The sequence below is a fragment of the Heteronotia binoei genome, chromosome 8 (genome assembly GCF_032191835.1).
Source record: "Heteronotia binoei isolate CCM8104 ecotype False Entrance Well chromosome 8, APGP_CSIRO_Hbin_v1, whole genome shotgun sequence".
Lineage (NCBI taxonomy): Eukaryota > Metazoa > Chordata > Lepidosauria > Squamata > Gekkonidae > Heteronotia > Heteronotia binoei.
Window position 1 is genome coordinate 59,566,908 of NC_083230.1, and position 21,630 is coordinate 59,588,537.

Here is a 21,630-nt window from a genome sequence, read left to right on the forward strand (position 1 = left end):
TGGTCATTTCGGCCCTCATGTTCAGGGAGATGTGCCCCGGGGGGGAAACTCAGTTAAAACCAACCTCATTCATTGTCTGGGACTTTCAAATGCGGGAGGTTGCAGTCCAGGGAGTAAGCCTGGTCCACATCAGGTATGGAAAGGTCAAGGGCAAGCTCTCCCTCATCATAGTGGAGGGCAATCTGTGCAGTCTTCTAGGTCGGTCCTGGTTCCAGGTCCTGGGCATCCAAGTGACGGGGATCCATTACACCCCCCTTCAAAGGGATTTTCAAAAGGTGTGCGAAGAGTTCCCCAGGGTTTTCGACGGGACTCTGGGGACATACACCGGGGCCCCCGTATCATTACAACTGGACCCCAATGTGCAACCCATACAATTGAAGGCCAGGTGCGTGTCACTAGCTCTGAGGCCCAAGATTGAAGAGGAGCTGGACTGCCTCATGGCCCAGGGGGTTCTGGAACCAGTCGCTAATGCAAAGTGGGAGACTCCCATAGTAACCCCGATCAAACCCAATGGCAGCGTACGCATCTGTGCTGACTATAAATGTATGATTAATAAGGCAGTGCAAGGCCATGCATACCCCTTCCCGGTGGTGAGCCATGTGTTAGCATCCTTAGTGGGAGCAAAAAATTTTGGGAAACTGGATTTGGCACAGGCATACCAACAGCTCCCTGTGGACACAGCCGCAGCAGAAGCGCAAATGATCGTAATGCACCAGGGGGCCTTCAGAGTTAGACGACATTTGGGGTCAGTATGGCTCCGGGACTGTTTCAGAACTTAATGGATTCCCTTCTTAAAGGCATCCCTGGGATCCAGCCGTTCTTCAACGATGTGTTGATTACGGCAGCCACCAAAGACGAATTCAGTGACCGCCTCTGAATGGTGTTACAGTGTTTCGAGGGGGCAGGGTTAAAAGTAAAATGTGAAAAATGTGTATTGGGGGTGCCCACCATAGATTTCCTGGGGTATACAGTGGACACGAGTGGCATAATCTGGCCCAGGACAAAATGCCAGTGCGCTGGCTCCCACCAATAAGGCTGAGTTACATTCGTTCTTGGGAATTCTCAATTTTTACCATGCCTTCCTTCCCCACAAGGCGGTGGTAGCAGAGCCCTTACACAGACTGCTGGACAAAAGGGCACTGTGGGTTTGGGGTCGTCGGTAAGCAGCTGCCTTCCAGGCAAAGACATTTTGACTTCAAATAGCTTGCTGGCGCACTTCGACGAGTGGCTACCCGTTGTGCTCACGTGCGATGCATTGCCTTATGGGGTCGGCACCTTGTTGGCCTTGTTATCTGTATGACCTCAAGTACTGCCCAGGGAAATCGATGGGTCACGTTGATGCTCTGAGCCACTTGCCACTGCCCTCCATATACCTGGCGTTACAGGCCATGTCACTGGAAACCCTCCCGGACTGCCCGGTGCACGCGAAGGACATTGCCTGCTGCTCGTCCAAGGACAAAACTCTCTCCCGAGTTCTGGACTGGGTGTGGAGGGGGTGGCCAGAAGGACGGGTGGGCTCAGAATTCTCTGTGTTTATAATTGTTTTTCCATAATATCTCCCATTGGTTCAAAGTTATATTTTTCTTCAAATTTTTGGACCACTTTATCATGGTTTCTTTTACTATTTCCTCCTCAAGCTTTATTTGCATCATATAGTTATAGACCTTCTTAATGACTTTTTCTTGTCTTGTGGCTATTATTATATCAAAGTCAAAATTCTCCTTAGTAAAACCTAATACTTTATCTTTGTTGTATTTTGATACTATTTGTGTCATTACCCACCAATCAATTTTTATTCCCAAGTCTTCCAAATCCTCCTTCTTTCTGATTTTATTCTTTTCATCCAATAAATCTATGTATCTAATCACCCTCCTAGAGTGCCATAGCTGCGGCATAGTTGAAGCCTCCTCTGGTGAAAGCCATCTAGGCGTTTGGTCATATATTTTTCTTTTAACTTTTGTCCAGACTTCATAAAGAGATTTTCGTACTAAATGATTTCTGAAATACTTTTGTGGTTTTTCGATGTACCATAAATTTGCGTGCCATCCTGCCTGTAAATCAAATCCTTCTAAGGCTAATAGATGATTATCATCCAAAGTTACCCAGTCTTTTAACCACAGGGTTGCACATGCTATATAATAAGTTTCATAATCGGGGAGCCCCAAACCCCCGTTTTCTTTCTTATCTGTTAGAATCTTCCATCTGACCCTAGGTTTCTTTCCTTGCCATATAAAAGCTCTCGTCATTTGGTTTAACTTAGTAAAAAAAAGTTTTCCTAACTGCAAAATTCGCCATTTGGAATAAAAATAAAACTTTTGGAAGTATACTCATTTTAAGTAGTGCAGCTCTACCCATAAAAGAGAGTCTCAAATCACTCCATTTTTTTTAATAATAACTCTATCTCTTTTAGTAAAGGTATGTAATTGTCCTCATATATAGTGCTGCATTTATTTGAGACTGTTATTCCTAAATATTTTACTTTTTTATCTGTTTTAAAACCTGTTTTCCTTTCAAGATCACCAACTTCCTGCAATGTCATATTTTTGGTCAGAATTTTTGATTTATTTTTGTTTACTCTTAAACCCGCAACCTCTCCATATTCACTTAAATCTTTTAAAACCTCCTCAGCCGATTCCAAGGGGTTTTGAAGAGTGAGGACCATATCATCAGCATAAGCCAGCAGTTTGTACTCTTCACCTTTTACTTTTAGTCCTTTAATTTTGGTGTCACTCCTTATTACATCATTTAAAACTTCCAGAGATAAAATAAATAGTAGCGGGGACAAGGGGCAACGTTTTCTTGTGCCTTTGGAAAGAATTATCTCCTCAGTCAGGTCTCCATTAATTATTATTTTAGCCAATTGTTTATCATAGATTGCTTGTATATTTTTTATAAAGATCTCTCCAAAATTCATTTTCTTTAAAAGTTCGAACAGGAAATTCCAATCCAGATTATCGAATGCTTTTTCAGCATCGAGAAATAGGAGTGCTAGTTGTTTGTCCCTATTCAACTCAAAATATTCCAAAACATTTAACAACATCCGGATATTTGTTCTCATATACCTTCCTGGTAAAAAACCAGTTTGGTCGGGATGAATAACTACCTTCAAAATCTTCTTTAATCTATTAGCCAATACCGCTGTAAATAACTTATAGTCTGCATTAAGTAAAGATATTGGACGGTAGTTCCTAATATCATCCGTTTCTTTTTCTGATTTGGGAATAAGAGCAACATTACTGTGTCTCCAGGATTCTGGAATTTTAGCGGAGAACCATACCTCATCCATTAAGTTTTTAAAATGATTTATAAAACCTGTAAACTTTAGAGAAAATTTCTTTAAAATCTTTCATAGATGGTATATTACCCCGGTCCAATTAAATAAGATCAAGCATTCTATATCCCCTAAATGTTGGAAGTGCGGAATAATGATAGGATCCTTATACCACTTATGGTGGACGTGTAACTCAGCAAAGAGATATTGGGTAGATATTCATAAAATGTTGAAAGAAATACTTAAGATAAATATTTTGTTTAAGCCGGAAATGATGCTACTTTCGTTAGAGAGGAAGTCCCTCGTGAAGACGAATATATTACTGTCTATATTTTGACAGCCGCAAGAATTTTATTTGCCAAGTGTTGGAGGCAAAAGGTAGTCCCACAAAAGGAAGAGGTAATTCAGGAAATACTCCAAGTTGCTGAAATGGACATTTTATCCAATTTGGTAAAAGGGATGCCGAAGAGTGAAGCGGTAAAGATATGGGGAAAAGTCTATAGGTGGTTAGAAAAAAAATTGATTTTTATATATTATGATTTACTGTTTTTGTTATAATTAACTAATATAAATAGGAAGTTGGTTAAAAATTTAAATCTTTACTTTGGGTTTTAAACCACAACTCATCTCTTTAAGTATGCAAAGGAGCGTGTAATTAATTGTATAGGATGATAATCCTTTTTCTGATTTTCTTTTTTGTATGTTTTTGGGGTAAGATCGGAATGATAATTAAAAATGTAAAAAAAAAAAAGAATTCTCTGTGTTTGTGTCTCACTGGGATGAACTGTCTGTGCATAAAGGGTGCCTGTTGTGGGGAAGTAGGCTGTTGGTGCCCCCGGTACTGCAGCAGCGAGTCCTAACAGCGCTGCACAAAACCCATCCGGGGATTGTACGCATGAAGGTGCTGGCCCGCAGGTATGTATGGTGGCCAGGAATTCACAATGCCATTGAATCCTGGGTGGCCCAATGTCAGCCATGCCAGGAGACCCGTCCGGCGCCACTTTGTGCCCTGGCCCAACAATGGGAGACCACTTGCAACCCCTGGTCCTGCCTGCACCTCGACTTCATGGTGCCCTTCCAGGGACACATATTCTTCCTTATTGTGGACTCATACTCTTAATGGTCAGAGGTAGTGCCAGTGGCCTCCACCTCTTATCGGGTGGCATTAGGAGTGCTACACAGGGTATTCACCACACATGGCCTCCCAGACATGGTATCTGATAATGGGACAGCCTTCACCTTGTCTGAGTTTCAGGATTTCTGTGGCTGGAATTTAATAAAACACATAAGGTCAGCCCCCTTTCACCCAGCCACAAATAGTCAAGCAGAAAGAATGGTGCAGGCTATGAAGGAAACGCTCCGTCGCATCATATATGGGGAGTGGGAAGCACGCCTTGCCAAGTGCCTCCTAGTGCAACATTCCAGTCCCAGTATGGTCACCGGCCGCAGCCCAGCAGAGCTTCTCATGGGCCGGCGACTGTCAACCCTCCTGGATCACATGCACCCGGACTGCGCACCTGATCTGCAAGAGGTGCCAGAGGCGGTCCAGGCCCCCTGGGGGTTCAACACGGGACTTAGTGTTTGCCAAAACATTGTGGGGGGGCAGCATGGATACCAGCATGAATATTCTGAGTACTAGGGGCCATCGTGTACGAAGTCATCTCAGAGGGGGGATTCACAATAAGGTGACACATAAACCAAATACATGCGTGAGAGGCATCCGGGGGGAAAGACGAGGATGAGAGTGCAACCTCTCTGGCTCCTGCTCTTGGCGAAACAACCTCAGAACCGGAGGAAGCAGAAGAGCCAGCAGCTACACCCGTGCCAGAACCAACGGAACAAACGGGACCACCATCAGCGCCAGAAACGTTGGAGGACCCAGTCCAGCCAGCGGATTCCCTCTCAGCACCAGGGCCTCTGCCAGCAACGCCTGAAGAAGAAACCGCGCCACCGCCAACTCCTGTACTTTGGCGGTTGATGCGAAAGCACTGCAAGTCTACATACCTAAAAGACTATGTCCACTAGGGGCTTGCGAACTAAGGGGGGAGGGATGTTATGTATGTGGATGCAAGAGAAGACTTTGGTGTTTCTGCCTGGCTCATTGGAGCCATACAGACTGAGCTTGTGGACTTGGAAACAAAGGGCTGTAGGATTCAAACCCCCGCAGCCCAGGACCAATCACAAGCCTCCACTGGTTTGAATGACCCAATAACGTTCTTGTGTGGGAACCCAGAGATGTAGATAAGTTTGGCCCATGGGCCCCAACGTCAATCTTGTACTGTAACCTTTTATTATGTAATTCCTATTAAAGAGCTTGTTGTCACTTACTCCAAATCTCTACCATGCATAGAACCTACTATATTATACCAGTGTAGAGTGAGTTACAGTAGTCTAGTCTGGAAGTGACCATTGCATGGGTCACTGTAGCCAGGTCCTGGGGGGATAGATATGGTGCTAGCTGACTGATCTGCCGAAGATAACAAAAGGCAGACCTGGCAACCATTGTGATCTGGGCCTCCATGGATAGGGAGGCATCCAAGGTCACTCCCAAGCTCCTCACCTTTTGGGCTGGCACCAATGTGGCACCATCCAAAGCTGGGAGCTCGATGCCCATACCCACCCCACCCCGACTCAGGTACAGGACCTCCGTCTTAGCTGGTTTCATCTTCAGCCGGCTCTGTTGTAATTACCACGGCTCCCAATGCCTCTGACAACTGGTCAGGGGCAGTGACTGGCCAGCCACTCATCAACAGATAGAGCTGGGTGTCATCAGCGTACTAGTGGCAACCCAGCCCAAAACCTCGGGCAATCTGGGCAAGGGGGTGCATATAGATGTTAAATAATATTGACAAGAGAATGGCTCCCTGTGGCACTCCACATATAAGTGGATGCCACAAGGAAGTCTGCTCGTCAAGCACCACCCTTTGTCCCCATCCCCAGAGAAAGAAGGGAAACCATTGTAAGGCCACCCCTCCCCCCGAACTCTGGCAGTGGGTCATAAGGTCGTAATTGACCATGTCAAATGCTGCTGACAGATCAAGAGGTATCAGCAGCACTGACCCGCCTTGATCCAGATGCCGTCTTAAGTCATCTGTGGGAGCGACTAGGACAGTCACTGTCCCATGGCCTGGGCAAGAGCTGGACTGGAATGGGCCCAGGGCAGATGTCTCATCCAGGAAAACCTAACTGCTCCACCACTGCTTTCTCAACTACCTTACCCAGAGACGGTAAATTCGAAATTGGGCAGTAGTTGGCCAAGACCCTAGGATCTAATGATGTTTTTTTCAAAAGTGGACGAACCACTGCCTCCTTCAATTTCTCTGGGAAGGTCCCTGTTGAAAGGGACAAGTTGACAATATCACCCAGAGAATCCCTGATACCATCCCGACTGGCTTTCACCAGCCAGAATGGACAGGGAACCAGGGGGCAAGTGGTAGGCTTCACTGCAACCAGGATCCTGTCCACATCCTCTGGTAAGAGCCTGCTGAAGCAGTCCAATATAGGACCAGAAGACGGCCAAGGGGCTTCCAGCTAGTGTACTGTATCCATCGTGGTGGATAGGTCCTGGTGGAGAGTCAGGGTTTTATCTGCGAAATATGTTGCAAAAGCCTCAGAGCCAATATCCAGTTCTCTACCATTTTGATTGCCTGATGGCAAGACTATTAATGACCGAATTACTCTAAAAAGCTGGGCTGGGCATGACTTCGCAGACTCTATGGAGGCCGCATAGAACTCTTTCTTAGTGGACTTCATAGCCCCTTCATAGACCTTCATAAACATTCTATAACTTGTAGTTGTACTGTTAGCTGCCTTGAGTTCAAGAAAGCAAAAGTGGGCTGTTCCATCCTACCAAAGAGTTAAATTAAAGCTATATTATAAAGCTGCATAGTTAATACATAGAATAAAGATTGTTTAGCTAATCCATTTGAACAGGATGTGGAGCTGAAGTAGTTTTAGTGGTGAACATACTAGTTCTTCCTTTTATTATTAAATAACATTGACTGATGTAATAATACAGTTTCAAATAAATTACTATCTGCTGTTGACAGAGAAAAGAAGTTTGTGCTACCATCATAGTGTCCATTTGCTATTAGAAAAGAATGTACTGCCAAAGGGGGAGGGCAGCACAGTTTGAAATGGCCAGAACGCATCAGACATGGCTCATTAATGTATTTAAATATGCTGTATGAAACCTCTGTCCCAATGTTGCTTTACATGGAATTGGGCCAGCAACAGGTAACAAATGTGTCACCTGAATTAGAAATGCATCAGCAGTGTGGGTTTATATCACTACTGCAGAAACATACAGCATGGCTAGATGACATGAAAAGATTCTGTTTAATATAAAAATAGGCAAAAGAGTCACGATTAGGTAGCACTGCTCACTTTATACTACGAAGGAAGCAGCTGCAGCTGCACAGTTCTACACACATGATATGTTGTTACAGCATGCTTGAAAAGTCTCTGTTGGCAATATTATAGGATTGGGATGTTTGGATGAAACAGATATTTAAAGACTATGCCACTCATGTTTTATATAAAGAGGAATAATAAAGCATTTTCTTTCTGAAGCCTTTTAAAGTCAATACACATTTAACCATGTGTCAAATATATTTGTTACTAAGTGTTGATTTCACTTTCTTTAAAGCTCCAGGTAAAGTGGTAAATCTCACTGTTGAAGCTTTCAACCACTCAGCTGTTAATCTGATTTGGTTTCTGCCACGACAGCCAAATGGAAAAATAACTTCTTTCAAAATTAGCGTGAAGCACGCTAGAAGTGGGATAGTAGTGAAAGATGTCTCTGTTAAAGTGGAGGACCTCCTGTCTGGAAGATTACCAGAATGCAATGTAAGTCATATAAAATGTTTTTGTTAGAGAGGGACATATTGGTCATGTACTCTAGTGCAAGGAACCTTGTTCTCACAAAAGAGGCATGTTCACCCAAGGAAGGCTCCTTGTGCTAGATAAAATCTGTATTGCAACTAGAATGGATTCATAAGTATCTGATTCAAAGACTTAACTTATATCATTTCCAGATTTTGTATTGTTTCCAGTCTGGAAATAATATGCTCCTTCCATCCTCAGACTTCTATGCCATAAAGGAGGTGGGGAACTACCTTACTTAAAAATAGTTTTATCACTGGATCCACAACACATCCACCCTTGGTATAGTAAAATCTCAGAATTGCTCCTATAATTTTTATTGTGGAGGATTTGACAATATTGAAATGTGCATTCCAATTTAAGGTTTCACTAAAAGTCACTCCCAAGTATTTAAAAGAGCTGCATTGTTCAATAGGAATACCATGGATGTTCCAAGAGTGTTTTTTAGGCTGTTTTTTAAAAACACCATAGCCTTCATTTTTGTATAGTTTATATTAAGAGCCTCCTCTTTACAGTATTCACCTAGTTGGAACAGCAGCCTTTTCAGTCCTATCTTAGTAAGAGATATTAGGACCATGTCATCTGCATATAAAAGGATCCAGATTTTCTGATGACCAAGTGTAGGAGTGACAAACTTGGGACCTGACAACCTGTGTACTATATCATTTAAGTACAGGTTGAAAAGGAGGGGGGCAAGGGCACATTCCTGCTTCCCCCCACCCCCCAAAAAATTGGAATTTAATTTGTTAGGAAACCTGAAGTGCCTACCCTAATTTTAGCAAAGATGTCTACATGTAGTTCTTGAAGAAGGAATAACAAACATTTGTCTATGTTTGTGCTAGATAATTTCTGCCAAAGATGGTTTCTATCTATAGAATCTTTGGTACATCTTCGCCCCTACTTCAAATTGATGGATCACAGAGGCAGATTTCCTCCTTTGAACTTTCTGCATTACCTAATTGGTTTCCAGTCACTGACTCTGAAGTTAAAGGCCTTATTATTTCTTTAGCTTCAGGAAAATCTCCAGGGGATGATTTTATCCCTCCAGAATTATTTACATCTTTTCCTCACTGGTGGTCACCAATAGTTGCTAAGATTTATACCCAGATTAATGAAACTGGCAGATTTCCCTCTGGGTGGAAATTGAGTATTGTTGTGCCTATTCACAAGAAGGGTGACAGAACAGACCCAAAAAATTATTACCCAGTATGTCTGTAGAACATCACTGCAAAACTTTACAGTAACTATCTCTTGCATAAATCAGAGGACTGGGAAACCTCTAATCATGTTTTTATTGTTTTATTGTTGATATTCAATGTTGTCAGCCGCCCTGAGCCTGCTCCGGCGGGGAGGGCGGGATATATATATGAAAAATAAATAAATAAAATAAAATGTGGCTTTAGAAAGTGCCAAAGCACAGCTGATCAATACAGAATTTATACACCACTGTTCTGTTTAAAAACTAACATTCAAAGAAGCACACAATATTAAAATTCATACAAAAGAGTTAAAAAATAGCAGCCATTTTAAAAACATACAAGATTTAACTAAAAAAAAGACTTTCTGAAATTAAAGTTCAAAAAATGCTAGGTCTTTAAAGGAGGAAATATCTGCAGTACAGGAAAGAAAAAGTTCCAAAGAGCAGGGATGGCTGCCAGGAAATCCCTCATTTGGGTTATCAACTGGATTTCTTTGATGGGGGTTCTCATCACCTCTGCTCAGGAGCCAGGGCATCCTTCTGTCCTGGTTGTCCATATACCTTTAAAAATGGCATGGCAAGCTGTAAGTGTCTTGGAAGTCCAGCTGGGCATGCACATCTTGCCTTGCTGTCTTTAAGGATGTCTGGAACATTACTACCATAGGAAAAGGAGCATTAGCTGCTTCTGTTCCTGGATATGGGGTGGAGAATTAGTGGAAGTGGGCTGGGGGCACTGGGGGGGAATACTGAAGTCATAGAATAAAGGGAGAGCCTCCGCCTCACTGGTGTATGCAGATGTGGATTAATAATTACATTGTTTCAAACTCATCAGGGCTCATATCTTCTACTTGTAAACATGATTTTAATGGTTGCCATTTAATACCTTGGTTTTATACTTCATTTGAAATAATGTATTTGCAATAATCTAGAAGCTTCAAGTATCATCAAATTAATTAATTTTTAGAAGATAGAGGAAGATATTGGATTTATATCCTGCCCTCTGAATTTCAGAGTCTCGAAGTGGCTCACAATCTCCTTTACCTTCTTCCTCCACAGCAAAAACCCTGTGAGGTAGGTGGCCTGAGAGGGCTCTCCCAGCAGCTGCCCTTTCAAGGACAGCTCTGCGAGAGCTATGGTTAACCCATGGCCATTCCAGCAGCTGCAAGTGGAGGACTGGGGAATCAAACCTGGTTCTCCCAGATAAGAGTCCGCACACTTAACCACTACACCAAACTAGCTCTACACCAAATTTGGTACAGTTCTGCCGATAAACTACAAACTATGCCGATAAACAGTATTTAGTTCTAGGCTGTCTAATTTGCTATTTTTGTATTAATTTTGGCAGATCTGGTTTGTATTTGCTAGATTTTAGTGTGTTTAGTCCTCTGTATATGAAATACTTTTTGTACTTGAGTGTTGTCAAAGTAAGAAGAAATTATTTCCATAATTAAACTTTTTGTCTTACATGCTAAGATTTGTACTAGTTCACATAGATTCTGATTTTTGCTGCCTTGTACATTTAAAAAAATGTTGATGCTTTGTTTTGAATAATCCATTTATTGTTTTGAATTTTGGAGACCACATTAAATTAATTTTAAGATACATGGGTTAATTTTGTGTTGACAGGATAACAGTGAATCTTTTTTATGGAGCACTACCACTCCTTCAACTACTTCTAGCAAAACTACTCTATCAGTTCCAAGTACAGTTGCTCTCAGCAAATTGAGCTCTGTTTGGAATGAACCTATTAGTTTTGTTGTGACCAATCTCAGACCATACACTACTTACCTTTTCGAAGTTTCTGCAGTTACCACGGAAGCAGGTTATATTGACAGTGCAATCGTCAGGACACCAGAATCAGGTATGTATTTTTTCCAGGGAGGAAAGAAATTTTATTAGTGTCAAATCAATAATATAAATGAGTGGGATCCACTTCAAAACTTAATGTATTTTTCAAAACTCGCTTGCAAAATTACTCTGTGTTTCTTCCCCAACATAAAATACAGGAATATCATGTGCTTACACTGAATAATTATATAGTCTCTTGTTCATGTTTATAATTTTATAGTGTTACTGATGGTTAATTTGTACATTATGCAGAGACAAGTCCAAATTGGCCATTAACTCACCTCATGCCTTGTCTCCATGTTCCTCCTCCCCCTTCACCATGTTCCTCCTCCTCCTTCCCCACTGTGGCTTCTCTGGAACCTGACTCAGATTTTGAAAGCTGCTGATGTAAGCTATTCATAATAATTTTAAAACATAGTACAACAATTCACAGCAGAACTATGTTTCAGATTGTGATTGTTATTCCCCATATTGTTGTTACTATCCATTTCTATTTTGTTTAGGGATGGACACAAAGCACAAAAATGCAGTTCAATTTGTGGGTGAACCATGAACCCTACAAACCCAGATGGCTTGCATACAAACCTAACCAGGTTCATGAATTTCATGCACCAAACAGTTTTGAGCTCTAAGCAGCTGAGTCTTGCGAGAAGCTTGCCCCCATGGCTCTGCTGTTTAGACTGGAAACAGCTGAGCTGTGTTGTTTGGTCAGTTTAATAACAATGTGGTCAGTTTAATAATTATGTCTTCTTTGATAATGTGGAAATGATGGATATATGAATATATATATGAAAATTGGAACTAAGGATATTTTAATTTTGTAAGGATAACTAAGCACACAAAAAAGAAAGAATTCAAAATAGGTCTAGCTTCAGTCTGTACTGTTGTATCTTCTTGCCAACATTTTTGGCTAACATTTTACCTCTCATGGACCTATTATATCTTAGAACAATCACAATGTATCCAGATATGCCTAATTTGAGCCATGAGCCACACTCACAAGCATATAATCTATTTGAAGCACAGGCAGGGAAAACAGATGTCTTGATCAGTATTTCTTTAACTGAGTGGTCTGTCATTCTGAATTCGGGAGAAAATCAAATTCAAGAGCAAACTACATTATGTTATGTTTTCTGATGAGTTATATTCAAGTCTGGGAGTTGTTACTTGCACTATTTTGGAGCTATATGTGCAGTATTCTATGCATGTGCAGCTCCAAATTTGGGAAAACAACCCTTCCCCATGCCATTTTGGCTCAGGAGAACAGCATATGGAGAAGGCCCTTCCAACCCCCCCCCCCCCCCCCCGGGGGATCTTTTAAATGCAATTCTCTACAGCTGTCATGAAGTTGCTAGGAAACAATCAGAGAACTCAGATACAGGTTGTTAGAAAATATAACATTTTATTTGACCCACATACCTGGGTGGTAATGTATGCACTTTATCTTCTAATTTTTATCAACAATATCTGTATATGCCCTCACACTTATTTGAAAAAAGGTAGTGTCATGGTCAGTTGGAAGTAAGAACAACTGTTATAAAATCAAAGTGACATCCGCTTATGCTTTCTCAGATATACTACCTATTTTTCAGTCATGGAATATTTTTCCATGTTTCACCTGGAGGAGTATTTCTGCTTCTCTTTCTATGCCAGTGCTCATACTATGGGAGATGTGGTGGTGGTTAGTAAATCCCACAAACTCCTCTTGAGCCCTAATTTGGCCACCCTATTTTTCTAAACTAGTAACCAAATCCCTCTCCTTTCATTAAATATAGGGCCAAGCCTCCTGTAATTCAAGCACTGCTATGGGCTTCCTTGGGTTTTGTCTGTTCTTTCTATCAGACTTGCAGCCCCTAATCGGTGAATTAAAATAATTGTAAGCTATCAACTAAGGTATCAACTAAGCAAACTATCTCTTATGAAAACATGGGTAGAGATTATTAGTTTTGACAAAGGAGGCAAACCTTGTAACCCAAAGGCTGGGCTTGCTTGGAATAAGGTAATGGTTATAGACAGAATTAAAATAGTCAAAATCAAGCATATCCTGGCCGTGGGATGGGTGCTCCATTCTAGGCACCAGATCCCTCTCTCCTTGACAACTAGATAAGCTATGAGCTAAGAAATACTAGGACTAAAACTTCAAAGGAAAAGAGCATCTTCCCCCTCTCCTTTTACAGCACAGAGGTACAATACACAGACAACAGGAGAATGACCCATGACAGGACATGGTCCTGACATTCTGCCCCCTGAAATAATCTCTTCCTGGCTTCCCTGGAACTGTTTGTGGAACTCCTGAATTAATTTGGGGGCCCTCATACCTGATGCATGAACCCATTCATTATGACCTTCCAATAAATGGGTCCATTTCACCAGATAGTACAAGACCCCCCCCCTCTTTCTTTTGGAATCCAATATGTGCTCAAGTTCATGGTGAGTCTGGTCACCAATCATTAAAAGCGGGGGTGGGGCTGCTGGTTGTCAGTGCCACAGTCCCACTTCAGCAGACTGAAATGAAAAGTGGGGTGTATATGTTTTAAGGGTTTAGGCAAATCAATTTCCATAGTCACATTGTTTATTAGATGCAGCACTTGAAGGGTCCAAGGTATTTCCACCCCAACTTTTTTGTAGGTTGTAGTCTTTTTAAATTCTTGAATATCCCACTTTGCGGTCTCGGGGGGGGGGTGACCTTTTTATATCTGCTTCCTTTTTGTAGTCATTTTTAGCTTTTTTCAGTTTATCCTTAATATGATCCCATCTTGCAGCTAACTGGGACCACTGTTCTTGGAAATTTCTGACTTTTCTGGTTTCTCCCCCTAGTAGCCCAGGGAATGGTTTCCCTTTAAACCCCTCGCCCTCGTCACTCCCTAATGACATGCCCAATTGCTGATCCTCCTGGTTGCTCATCAATTGAGTAGCCACCTCTCCCTTGCTAGCTCTGGCAGCTGACTTGTGTGGTTTAGTTCTTGCTAAGGCTTTGTGTGCAGTCTCCTTTTTCTTTGCCCCAGGGGGGGAGTTCCACCCGCTTTGGGGCAGCAGTAAAGTGGTTATCTGCTCAGCATTTCAGGCATAACCCTTGCTTCATCTGACACTTTTTTTTTACCACTGAGGGGGTGTTTTTGGATCAATTTTACTCCCTTCCTTGAGGCTCACTGCTCCCTCTTCCTTGCCTGGCCTGGTGCTGCTGATGCCGGAGTTTCACTACCTGTTCTCAATTCTGAATTTTGCAGATCCATCCTAGGAGGGTGCAGGGGTCATCTTGCACCATTGCCCTGGCTACTGTCAAGGTTAAGGCCTGTTTGGTAGAACTCAGTCTTGACCAACTTGAATCAATCCCACACCTTGGCTGCATAGGCTTTAATTTCTGCCAAAAACTCTCTTACCAAGCAGTACCCTTGATGCATCCACTTCAGCTTTGTGTGCACAAGTTCCTCTTTCAGGGGGTCCTCAAATTGTGCTTTTGAGGCCCTCAAGAACCCTTCCTGCACTATGAATTAATCCCAATGTGCCTTTTATGAAAATTCAGTACACGTCCCTGCATTCTAAAGATGTTGCCTATGCACAGCCAGACAATGAATCTGCATCTGCAGTTTGGGTTGGTCTATGGCTTTATGCATACAGCCCCCACAGCCAGGAAGGCTACCTGCTGTTTAGGTCAAGACCATAGCTATGGTAGGGCCCAGGAACTCCAGGCCTCACCAATCAAACCAGGGCCAGCACCAGAGTTCCACACACTTAGGCCCCGCCCCTGCCCCATGTAGACCCAGGAAAGTGAGGGTGGGACAGCAGTCTGTGCATTCCTCATAGCCTGCCAAAGGTGGGCTCTGAGGAGTGCACACGCTGCCATGCCAGCATCGCCTCACCCCGCTCTAGCTTCTTGGGTCTGTGCAGACCCAGGGAGGTGAGGGCGGGGCAGCGGTCTGTGCACTCCTCAGATTCTGCACTGATGCCCTACTACTCTTGTCAGGTCGCTTCAGATCTGGGAAGTCAGAGTGGCGGGGTGGCACTTGCAAGGGATGGTGGGCTCCAAGGAGAACACACTCTGACACTTTACCCTGCTGTTCTCACCCAGGAAGGTGAGAGCGGTGGGGCAGCATGTGCTCTCCTCGACATGCTGCTCCGCTGCTCTCACTTTCCTGGGTCTGCACAGACCCAGGAAGGCGAGAGGAGGGGGAAGGGGCACTTGGCAGTGGCCCTGTAGGCCAGGTGGTGCCCTAGACAGTTGCCTACCTGACCTACTCCTATGCACTAGCCCTGCATCAAACCCCTGTGTTAGCCTTCTGGCCCCACCATCGCTCTTCCTCTCTTTCCTCCCAGCTTTGTAGGGCTGAAGAGAAGTGAGAGGAAGGATTGGGTGGGATAGATACTCCTGCTGGAAAAGAGGCATTTGGGACCCCTGACCCCCCCACCCTGCAGCAGTTGCCTTTCCAGGGCTGCAGACTCCTGAGCCAGTCCAACTGGCTGCCACCTTGGAGGAGGGCAGGCTCTCTCTCCAGCCTCCCAGTGCAACATCTCTGCTGAGCCCCCTCTCCGGCTCTACCTCCTCCCAGTCTGGGAAGCTACAGTGGGCTCAGGTGGCACTCAGCCCAGCTAGGAGACAGGGCAGCTGTCCTGTGGCTGCTGCTCCTCCTGCTGCTTCTGCCACTGCCTGGTCCCAAGCCACTGGCCAGCTGGCGAGACCAAGACAGTGCTCTGTTACTATTTCTCTTGTGCAATGTGTGGGCACAACAGGGCAGCCTTCCTCCCAAGTGATAATCTATTTGACAATTGAGACCAGGAGGCATGCACTTGGGGGCACTTTGAGGGCCCCAGCAACACCTCCCACTTGAAAGCAAAATAGGCACCCATCAATAGCACCATGATCGTGCCTGCCATGGCTGCCTTCTCTGGGGCTTCCCTCACCAGCGCCTGCCCAGCTTGCTCCAGTCACCCCACGCTGGCTGGCCAGCCTGCCCTTTCTGGAGCTGCAGCCTGGCTCTTCTGATGACCCACGCTGCCAGCTAGGGGTGGGGTGGTAGTACCAGCTTCAGGCCCAGACTTCCACCTCCTCCACCATCCTCCTGCTCAAGGGCTACTTCCAACCCATCGCTTGAAGAAAGTGATGTTAGTTTGTTGTTTGGTGTGGGTGGGTTTGGCCCTGGCCTCTCAAACAAAAATTGTGGTTTTGTGCCCCACCAAGTTTTAAATCCTGACCACACAGCCATGGTTTAGCTTAAAAAGAATCTTATGTCACCAGCTTTGGCAGGCACAATGGCAAAACCTAGAAATGTCTAGCCAAGGGGATAGTTCTCTTAATGCTCTTCAATGAGAAGATCTTCACATTGTGGCAGTGCAACAAAGAATTTTCATGGATGGATAACTTTTAAAAACACTGAAATTATGTATTTACTTTTGAGAAATACTTGTTCTTTAAGTAGAATCACAGGCCTCTTTAACCCCTTACAGAAGGCTAACATTCTAGAATAAGGCATTTGTTGTAGCTAATGGCCCCCATCGTTCACAAGATATCAGAGAACAGTGAAGCGGTTGTCACATAGCAGGGTATCTACATTTTTTCCAGTGGACAAGAGATTTATTTATATGCTTCAACAGCTGCTCTCATTTTGACAACTAGCATAATATAAATTATTTTCTTTTTGCTTCTGTGACCCACAATGCCTTTAAATAATGCCATGTTTGCATTAATCTTTGTAATATTTCAAACAGCTAAAGCAGTTTGTCAGCTGTGGAAAAAAGAGCAATATGGTAGGGATATTGATGGCAAAGTAAACATTCTGGCAAATATCTGAGATAATTTGAATTCGTGACAAAGATTATTTTAGACAGTGTCTAAGGTTTGGCTTTTAACATATTTGAACCAAATCAGTGGATCTATTTGCAATTCCAATCTTACTTTAGAATGAAGTGAATTTTATTTGCTCAGCAATAATGGTTGAAATACAGTGTACCCTGTAGGTCTGAATGACAGTGAGTTGGATCCAAGGAATTGTTAAACTAACTGTAGCACTTTCATCTAATGCAAGAGGTTCTTCGGCTGGTGAAAGGTTCTTTGGATAAGAGATGGTTCTAGAATTAGTGAAAAAGAAGTTGCCAGATCACCCTTGGCCAACAGAAGGGTGGGGTTGCCAGCTCTAAGTTGAGAAACTCTTGGAGATTTGGGGGCAGACCCTGGGGAGGTCAAGAGACCTCAGTGGGCTACAATGCCATAGAGTCCACTCCTCAGAGCATCCATTTTCTCTGAAGGATCTCTGTAATCTGGAGATAAATTGTAAATCCAAGAGATTCCTCTGGCCCCAGCAGAAGATTATGATTCCTAAACATTCCATATGACACAACCCAAAATATATTAGTATTTTTTTCTTTCCTGGTACTGTGCTTTTTCTAGATTATATTGTTCAATTATTTTATGTTTATGAAAAGTTCCAAGACAGTTACGTAAATGAAGTAGCACTTGTGAGGAAAGAAATATAGACTTTGGTACGTCAGGAACTTTTTTGGGGTCTTAATTAAATTATCTTTGTTTAAGTTCCAGAAGACCCACCTCAAAATTTTGTCAAAGGCAACATTACAGGAAAATCTTTCTTAGTTTCTTGGGAGCCACCAACCATTGTTACTGGAAAGTTTAGCTACAGAGTTGAATTATATGGACCATCTGGTAAGTCAGTATAATTCTGTTTACATTTATTCACATCCTGTTTTTTTTTAAAAGGAGATTGAAAGCAACTACAGTGTCTATACTTGCCCATTGTGTTAATTAAGTTGTTTGACTGGAAGTGAGGACTTTGTCCATTGTACTAATGTTTTTAATGAAAACTTTGGCATTTAATGATCGTCTTAGGTTAGCTGTATTTCCTTCAGCAGCAAAGAGAAATATGACAGCATGCCAATTACTATGAAAGGATCATTTGACACTGTTGAAATAGGATAAATCTCAGTGTAAAGTGTCCCTGAAGATAATCTACATATTCTCATTTAGCACACCAGTCCTCATCTGACTCCAGTTCTGACCTCCCACACTGTCATCACTGTAGCATGTAGCCCTCCTCCTCAGTCCTCCTGTACCACCATATTTCCCATTTGCATAACTGAAAAAATAGCAAAAAGAAATAAAAGAAAACTCATTATAGTTAAACAGATATCCTTTTGTTTTTGCAAATTCTTGTAATATTGCTTATTAAAAGACACTACAGATTTTTTTCATAAATGAATCAGTAACCCATAATTGTCTTTAGGTATTATCTTTCAGTGCCCATTTAAAGTAGCTAAATAGTACGTAGAAAAGCATTTTTAAAGTGTGTATGTTTATTTCAGGTCATATTTTGGATAACAGCACAAAAGATCTCAAGTTTACTTTTAGTAATCTAATACCATTTACAACATATGATGTTTTTGTTGCTGCTGAAACCAGTGCTGGGGTAGGTCCAAAGGCAAACCTCACTGTTTTCACTCCTGCAGGAGGTAAGTTCTCTTTCTGATAATGAACCAGATTACACTTCAAACATTATACTTATCTTTGTCTTTGGACAACTAGTTTGTAAATTGTGGCTAAGAAAACTAACTGTATTTATATTTTAAATGTTGATTAGTGCCCTTTTAACAGTTGTCCATACAATTATGTAGTATAAAGAAAGATGACTTCTTCTGTCCTCTACATGACAGTCAGTAATTTAGCAGATGGTGGCTTTTTCATTTTTTTAATTATTAAAACAAAGAATAACAAAAAAATAGTACAAAGAAAGAAGAAAAACAATATAAAATAAAAGGAGACTTCCAGTTTTCTCTGTGACAAACATGACCACAAAGTTTTCTCTTACTCTGTGGTTACAAAGAGAAGCTCTCTTTTTTTCTATTGTTTGAATTCCTTATTCATCAGAATCACAAATCATAGGGCGTTTTCGCACTCACGTTCAGCCGGCGCGACCCCCCTCTTCGCCGCGCAGGATCTGCGCGGATTTCGCACTAAATGCCGCGGAGCAGCCGGAAGAGCCGGAAACTCCCGTTGCAAAAGCCGCGCAAACGGAAACTGCTTTTTGGCGGTTTACGTTTGAGCGGCTTTTGCACCGGGAGTTTCCGGCGCAAAAGGCTGCTCCGCGGCATTTAGTGCGAAATCCGCGCAGATCCTGCGCGGTGAAGAGGGGGGTCGCGCCGGCTGAACGTGAGTGCGAAAACGCCCATAGAATCACTGAATTGGAAAGGGCCATACAGGCTATCTAGTTCAACCCCCTGCTCAATGCAGGATCAGCCTAGAGCATCTCTTACAAGTGTTTGCCCAGCCATTGCTTAAAGATTGACAGTGAGGGAGAGCTCACCGCCTCCATAGGCAGCTGATTCCACAGTTGAACAACTCCTACTGTGAAAAAGTTTTTCCTAATATCCAGCTGGTACCTATCCATCCTTAGTTTAAACCCATTATTGTGAGTTCTGTCCTCTGCTGCCAACAAGAGCAGCTCCCTGCCTGCCTGTAAGCGACAGCCCATCAAATGCTTAGAAAGCAATCATGTCTCCCCTCAACCTCCTCTTATCCAGACTGAACATTTCCAAGTCCCTCAGCCTTTCCTCATAGGGATTGGTCTCCAGGCCCCTTATCATCCTTGTTGCTCTCCTCTGCATATGCTCCATTCTGTCCACACCCTTTTTGAAGTGAGGCCTCCAGAACTGCACACAATACTCCAGGTGCAGCCTGACCAATGCAGTGTACAGTGGAACCAATGTTCCCTCTAAGCTGAATTAGTGTGAGTTAGTAGCTCACAGTTGTTTAGCCTTTGGCTCAAACATTTTTGTCTTAGCTCAGGAAGCATGGCACTGGAGCAAACTAATTTATGCAGTAGCCAAATCACTCTCACAACTTAATATCAGTAGCTCATGAAGTAGAATTTTTGCTCACAAGACTCCACAGCTTAGAAGGAGCATTGAGCAGGACTATGACATCTTGCGATTTGGATGTTATGTTGAATTGTTTCCATCTTGTGGTGTGTTCACTGCTCCTCCCAATTTGGTGTAATCTACAAATTTAATGAGTAGCCCCTCCACACCCTCAACCAGATCAATGATAAAAAAGTACTGGGTGGAGAACCAAGCCCTATGGCACCCCACTGTACACCTCCTTCCATTCAGATGAAATGCTTTGACAACTACTCTTTGAGTGTGGTTCTCCAACCAATTGGCTATCCACCTAATTATCCTAGAGTCTAGTCCACATTTCTCTAGTTTGCCCATCAGAACATCATGGGGAACCCTGTCAAAAGCTTTACTTGAAATCCAGGTAAACATCATCAACATCATTTCCTCGATCCAGTAAGTTTGTCACTTAATCAAAGAAGGAAATGAGGTTGGTCTGGCAGGAATGATCACTCAATCAAAGATGCTTGTCTCTCAGTCAAAGAAGGAAAAGAGGTTCATCTGGCAGGAATGGTTGGTGAAGGTACTGGAACTTGCAGAGATGGCTAAATTTACTTCACTGATTAGAGAAAAGACAAGAACTATGTTTATTGCTAATTGGAAACCCCTTATAGACTTTTTGCATGAAACAGATAATAATGAGCTTTCTAAAGAGCTTGCAGAGCCTTTGTCCATAATCTTCCAGACTTCTTGGAGGATAGGAGATGTGCCACAAGGCTGGAAGAAGGTGCATGGTGGAGTTCATAAGAAAAAGACCTAAGTCATCCTCCATAGCATTCCTCAGATGGCAATTGGTGCTCTGTCTAGTCCAATCCAAGCATCTGGAGTCCCAACACTGCACAAACTTGGTAAGGCAACATAGAGGACAAAAGAATTTGCACTCCAGGCTACCTTTTCTTAATAATTGCAAGGTTGGCCTTCCCTTATATGAGTAGGGCCTTGCTCCTCATCAGACCCAGGTCATTCCACCCAGGTGTATAACTAAAACATGAGGTAGAGGACTGTGCTTCTCCTCAATAACAATGGGGCACAGGCCATTGCATACTTCTCCAACCCCACAATTCCACATCAGCCTACTCTCTAAGGCCTGATTAGGACCCAATAGGCACCCTCTTAGCCTGGTGGGCAGCCCAGAAGACTATGCTGTGACAGCAGATGGTGACTTTTTTTTTCACCCAGTGGCTGTCAACACCTGAAACAAAAACTCAATTAACAATTCAAACAAAAATGCTTTAAACTTTGCACTTGCATACATATGACTTGTAACTGGCAGACCACCAACAACCTATCTTCTTTATTTAAGCTACCAGGTACCCCATAGCTGCTGCAGTGGATGCTGCACCAATTTTGAATGAATGGGTTCTGAATCAATTCCAAGGAGTCCACAGCTTTCTTTGTCATTGCTCCAAACTGAAATTTTATAAATTGAGTGCCATCCCTATGATGGAATAAGAAGCCTTTGCTCCCATCCCTAAAGGCCAAATAGCTGCACAACATTCCTACTGGACATAAATCCCTCTCTGTGCACAGGCCC

At 42.9% G+C, this 21,630-nt stretch overlaps 1 protein-coding gene across 1 annotated transcript in view; it reads left to right on the top strand.

Moving 5' to 3' along the window:
* Positions 1 to 21,630, top strand: part of PTPRQ (protein tyrosine phosphatase receptor type Q) — a 213,067-nt gene that overhangs the window by 16,097 nt on the left and 175,340 nt on the right. Inside the window, exons 8-11 of the mRNA XM_060244417.1 lie at positions 7,920 to 8,119; positions 10,980 to 11,214; positions 17,725 to 17,853; positions 18,510 to 18,656. Coding sequence (XP_060100400.1) covers positions 7,920 to 8,119; positions 10,980 to 11,214; positions 17,725 to 17,853; positions 18,510 to 18,656 — 711 coding nt within the window. The remainder of the gene's footprint in view (positions 1 to 7,919; positions 8,120 to 10,979; positions 11,215 to 17,724; positions 17,854 to 18,509; positions 18,657 to 21,630) is intronic.